Source organism: Chrysochloris asiatica, unplaced genomic scaffold (genome assembly GCF_000296735.1).
Source record: "Chrysochloris asiatica unplaced genomic scaffold, ChrAsi1.0 scaffold00143, whole genome shotgun sequence".
NCBI lineage: Eukaryota > Metazoa > Chordata > Mammalia > Afrosoricida > Chrysochloridae > Chrysochloris > Chrysochloris asiatica.
The window spans coordinates 8,841,485-8,847,776 of record NW_006408661.1 but is presented as its reverse complement, the minus strand read 5'-3'; the positions used below and the strand labels follow the sequence as shown (position 1 = coordinate 8,847,776).

General features: G+C 39.4%; 1 protein-coding gene across 1 annotated transcript in view; it reads left to right on the top strand.

The window, feature by feature from the left end:
- Positions 1-6,292, top strand: part of LOC102821983 (probable ATP-dependent RNA helicase YTHDC2-like) — a 131,131-nt gene that overhangs the window by 49,138 nt on the left and 75,701 nt on the right. The window contains exon 10 of the mRNA XM_006870539.1: positions 1,365-1,500. Within this exon, the coding sequence (XP_006870601.1) occupies positions 1,365-1,500 (136 nt within the window). The remainder of the gene's footprint in view (positions 1-1,364; positions 1,501-6,292) is intronic.

The following is a 6,292-nucleotide window of genomic DNA, read 5'->3' as shown; positions in this document are numbered from 1 at the left end:
CAGCTACCAAAAGAAAACAATGTCCACACCTTTATCTCAGCGGTTCTGCCAGGCGTCTGTGGCCTCTCCGATCCTTTCCCCACTTGGTCTCACCCAAGATGGCAGCTCCTGGAGCAGCCGAGCATCCCGGACTAGAAAGCAATGGATTTCTTGCTTCTGCCACAAACTCCCCCAGCTGTAAGCCTTCCAACCGTCTAAATACTCCTTTACATGTGGTTCAGAGTTCTGGGACCATCCCCTGAGCCTGCTTGGTTGGGTATTCTGTGTTGTTGCTGGCAGAGTTCTTTACTACATATCCACCCAATCTGCCATCTTGTTTGTTCTCTCCCAAACTGCCTTTTGAGATAATATAAATTTAACAGGCAAACTGTTTCAGGGAAGCGTGGTGGTGGTTGTATGCTGTGGAGTAAGTTCTGACTTAGGGTGTTGTTACATGCCATTGAGTAGTTTCTGACGCACAGTGACCCTGGGAACATCAGAACGAAACATTACCCAGTCCTGCGCCAGCCTCATATTTGTTGCTATGCTTGAGCCCGTTGCTACTGCCATTGTGCCAATCCCTCTCATTTGGTGTCTTCCTCTTTTTCACTGACCCTCTACTTTGTGAAGCATTATGTTCTTCTCCAGGGACTAGTCCCTCCTGATAATATGTCTGAAGTATCCTGGTTTCTGAGGAGCACTCCGGATGTACTACTTCTAACATAGTCCTGTTTGTGCTTCTTGCAGTCCATGGTACATTCTGACTCGTAGCAACCCTATAAAGGATTTCTGAAGCTGTAAATCTTTACAGGAGCAGAATGTCTAGTTAGATTGGAACTGCTGACCTTGTGGCTAGCATCCCAACTCGTAACCTACTCCACTACCAGATTCCTTCAGGATAGGTTATTGTTGGTGGTGATGGTGTGCCATGGAGTTGATTCCAACTCATAACAACCCTGCCAAGGGTTTCCAAGGCTCTAAATTTGTATGGGAGCAGAAAGTGTCATCTTCCTCCCACGAAACGGCTGGTATTTTCCAACTGTTGACCTTGAGATTAGCAGCCTGACTCGTAATCACTGCAGAAATATTGCCTTCAGAAGTGTTTAGAACTAGATGTAGGATATATTGAGAGCCAGTGGCTTCACATTTTGATGTAGTGACTGGATTATAGTCCTGTGTTAACAAGTGTTTTCTCAGATAAAAGATAAGAAAGAGAGATAATATTGTGAATGATTATATTTTTTTCATGATATTAGAAATTTTCATGTGAAAGCCTTTGTTATAATACCATATGATTAGTATTTCCTATGTCCATATTAAATACTTTTCAAGTGAGTGTTAAACTGTTAGGTAATTTTTAATCTCTGTATTTGTTTGTTTTATAGACAGAAAAAGATGTGAATTGCCTTGAACCATGGTTAATAAAGGAAATGGATGCTTGTCTATCTGATATATGGCTACATAAAGATATTGATGCCTTTGCTCAGGTCTTTCACCTTATTTTAACTGAAAATGTTAGTGGTAAGTTTAATTTATTGAATAATAATAATAATTAAAATTTGCTCTTGCCTTTACTAATGGTAAAAATGTAGTTTAATTCAAAATGTATTTGCATTTTTGGATTCACAGTGATCCTATAGGACAGAGTAGAGTATGCATCTTTATAAGAGCAGACAGCCTCATCTTTCTCCTGTGGAGTGGCTGAAGGGTTTGAACTACTAACTTTATGTTTAGCAGCGCAACCCTTTACCCACTCCACTGTACCACCAGGGCTCCTTTTAGAAAGATCAGCACTATGCTGGCCCCTATGAGATAGAGTCATTAACATAGACTCACTCTCCCCTGAAGTTCTATGTAATCTTTCAAATTGCTATTGTCAATTTGATCCCATATAGATAGCTCTTGAAAGAGCATATTGCTCAAAGCAGATTTTTATTGAGATAAACTATTACTTGGTTTTAAGATGACTTCAAGGGGATAATTTTGGTTTAAGGTTTAAAGATGATCTCAAGGCAGTAGTTCAGTGGTTTCACCATTTATTTATTTTTAATAATCTGTATTTTAAAGAGTAATTTATATATTTGAAAATGTGACTATGCTTATATTCAGTTTTCTAGCAATTTGTTTTTCTCTCCATTTTGTTTTTAACATTTACTGGGAGCAGTTTAGCAATCTTGCCTAAAGATTGACACAGTGATTCTCTGTAGTAAGTGTAGATCATTATCACTTAGGTCAAACCAAACCAAACCTTTTGCTGTTGAGTTGATTCCAACTCATTGCAACCCTGTAGGACAGAGAACTTGAGACCATAAAGCATATTGGTTTGTTAAAATAATGCCTTTAAATTTTATAAAACACTTCAAATATATAAATCTTATCTTTGGCTCATTTCCTAGGTACTTTAGTGAATATTAAGCTGTTATTTTGACATTATTGCTCATTCTCGGACCTTGACTCCTTTATTGTTTAATTGGTTGTTTCCCAGAGTCTACTAATACTTTAAGCTTTCCAAAGTAAACTATAATGTTGCTGTAGCTCTATGAGCGGGTATTCACTGTCTTTATATTGCTATTCTAAAATGTGAACTCTTGATTGGCATCAGAGTTGAAGGTATTTCATGTGATCCAGGAAACCTTGGCCTTCATAGATTTCGTTTTGACTCCATCATTTTGGCTGTGTGATCCTGTAGAAATTCTAATCTGATAGTTTAACAATACGAGGCATCTTCAGACATGCTCACTGTGTTAGTTATCTATTGCTGCTTAACAAATTATTCCAAAACATTGCAGCCTGTGAAACATATTATTGTCTCACGTAGTCTGAGAGTCAAGAATCTTGGAGTAGCATAGCTGAGTGGTTCTGGCTTCCAGTCTTTCATCAGGTTGTAGTTAAGCTGTCAGCAAGTATAGCAGTCATCTGAAGGTTTTCTGAAGCTGGCAGAACTGCTTCCAAGAAGGCTCAATTACATGGCTGTTGGCAAGAGGCCTCAGTTTGCCACTGGTTACTGACAGACAGCAACAGTTTCTTGCCATCTGAGGCTTTCCATAGGGCTACATCAATGTCCTTAGGACATGGAAGCTAGTTTCTCACTGAGTGAGTGACCCAAAAGGAAGAGGAAGAAAGGGCAAGCAGAAACCATTTACCTTTTATTATTATCTACTCTGTAAAGTTACATACCATCACTTCTGCTGTATTCTATTGTGAGTCACTAAGTTCAGTTCAGACATAAGGGACAGGGATTTAAACTTCAACCCCTCCCCCCCCCCTTTTTTTTTTTTTTTAAATGTTTTATTGTGAATTATGTGATAGTTTACATGGGAGAACATTAGCTTTACATTCATCCTATCGTATATTGTTTCATTGCCATGGTTACAATCCCCTCCATGCATCATCAACCACCGAAAGGGTATACCCTGCAAGCCTGCCTTCTGGTCGTCAGCACACAGCCCCTCTCCCTCTCTGTGTCTAAAGTCCCCAGCTGCTCCATCTCTCCACGTCATCTCTGCCTCCATCTGAGGCATCATTAAGCTTCATCTCTTAAAGCAGTAATAATAAAGAATTTTTAGACATTTAAAAACTTCTTATTTATTCATATGTCTCTGCTCAGAATATATTCATTTTGATGTTATTCTCCAAAGCCATGAATTACGTATTCAATTGACACAGTGATTCTCTGTAGTAAGTATAGATCATTATCACTTAGGTCAAACCAAACCAAACCTTTTGTTGTTGAGTTGATTCCAACTCATTGCAACCCTGTAGGACAGAGAACTTCATACCATTTTGAAGGCTGTAAATCTGTATGGAATCAGATGGCCACATTTTTATTTCTTGTGGGGTGGTGCAGTGCTATTAATTACTTAATATGTCCCTTCTAGCCATTCTTGTTGTTAAGTGCCATTGAGTCAGTAGGGACTCATAGTGAACCTGTATATGGTTTCCAAGACTTTAGTTGTGGAACTCTGGTATGTGGGGGGAAATACTGAAGGGATAAGTGGTGACTGATGTAGGGATTATGGAATGATGTATAGCATCTTGGAGCAGTTAGGAATTTAGGTTATGTTTAACCTTCACAACATAGGAACTAGCCTCCTGCTGATCTTTATAATAGAAATTATTCTTGTAGGTAACTTTGTTGTTGTTGTTGTTGTTAGGTGCTGTCGAGTTGGTACTGACTCATAGGTACCTTATGCATAGTAGAATGATACACTGCCTGGTCCTGTGCAAACCTTACAATCGTTGTTGTGCTTAAGCCCATTGTTGCTGCCACTATACCTGTCCATCTTGTTGGGGGTCTGCCTCTTTTTCGCTGACCCTCCACTTTACCAAGCATGATGCCCTTCTCTAGGAACTGGTCCCTCTTGATAATATGTCCAAAGTATGAGAGATGAAGTCTGGCCATCCTGGCTTCTAAGGAGCGTTCTGGCTGTACTTTTACCAACACAGATTTGTTTGCTCTTTTGGCAGTCCATGATACTTTTAAGATTCTTGTCGAACACCGTAACTCAAATGCATCTTTTGTGGTCTTCTTTATTCACTGTCCAACTTTCACATGCATATGAGGTTATTGAAAATACCATGGCTTGGGTCAGGTGCACCTTAGTTCTCAAGCTGACGTTGTGAAGCAGATTTGCCTAGTGCAGTATGTCATTTGATTTTTTGACTGCTGCTTCCGTTAGTGTTGATGGTTGATCTGAGCAAAATGAAGTCTTTGATAACTTCAATCTTTTCTCCATTTATCTTGATATTTTTTATTGGTCCAGTGGTGAGAATTTTTGTTTTCTTTGTATTGAGCTGCAACCTATACCAAAAGTTGTGGTTTAATTTTAACTTTATCAGCAAAATTCTATTATCTGCATATTGCAAGTTGTTAGTGAGTATTCATCCAATATTGATGCCACACTCTTCTTCATATAATCCAATTTACCCAGAAGAGGGAGGGTGGCAGATGAACACTGAAGATAGGGGAAGAGCTGAGATATACATGGGCTAAATGGGATCAGTTAAATAGTGATATTTAGACAACTCTGTGATACAGGGATTAAGACATTGCTTGAATTGGTAAAAGAGGAAAAAAATGTTTAGGTGCTTCCTTGTCTATTCTTGTAAAATAGACATTTAAGTGTGATAGAAATAAATATTGAGAATTATAAAGACAGAAAACTCGTAAGCCCACCGTCAGCCTGTAAACTGATTGCATTAGCTAAAAGGGGAATTAGAATTTGCCCCGGGACATTAGCTTCTTGTTTACCCTCTGTGGAATATAGGGCCTTAGGTGAAGGTATAAGCCCCACTGAGAACCTTCCGGAGGTGTATCATTCCCACTTGAAAAGACATGCAGACCAACCCAGAACAGCTGTGAGAACAGAAGATTCTTTTTTAAAAAAAGACCCTCAGGAAAAAAGCAGACTGTTTGGCTGTTAGAATATCAGTTAAGCTGTTTGCTTTGGAGGTATCAAGTCAAGAAAAGTCAGCCTATTGAGAACCTGTGAGCAGTTTAGTATGCTGGCTGGTGACTACTCTGGTCTACTTGTGAGCGGAAGTAGAGGAAATGCAGCAGTGAAGACATGGGCTGAATTTGGCCATATTTAATTGACCTTGAGGTAAGAGAGAGAAGAGGAATGGCTGACTGGTCTGAAGTGTAGGGAGTTGTGTGAACCCCCAAACTCATGTGCACTGACATAGCCAGTGGAGGTTAGAGCTGAATGGAAGTTAATTTTCTTCAGCTTTGGCTTGAACTTGGATATGAGCAATTGATCATCCTTTCCACAGTCTGCCCCTGGCCTTGTTTTAGCTGATTTTATGTAGCTTTCCCACCATGTTTTCTCACAGATGTAGTCAATTTGATTTCTATGTAATCTATCTGGTGAGGTCCATGTGTTTAGTCATCATTTTTATTGTTAGAGTTACTTGCAGTGAAGTCATTGCTCTTGCAAAATTCTATCATGGGATTCCCAGCAATCTTTCTATTACCCAGGCCATATTTTTTAACAACAGCTCCTTCCTCTTCGTTTCTAACCTTTGCATGGTCAATACATCTGGATTGCCATGTTTGATTAATTTCAGACTGAAGAAGTTGATAAAATTCTTCAGTTTCATTATCCCTATTGTGTAATTTTGGTGTGTAAATTTGAATAATAGTTGTCATAACTGATCTTCCTTGTGCTGGTGGTGTGCCGTGGAGTCGGTTCCGACTCATAGTGACCCTGTACAGAGTTTCCGAGGCTGTAAATCTTTACAGGAGCAGAAAGCCTCATCTTTCTCCTGCAGAACAGCTGGTAGTTTCGAACTGCTAACCTTGCGGTTCACAGCC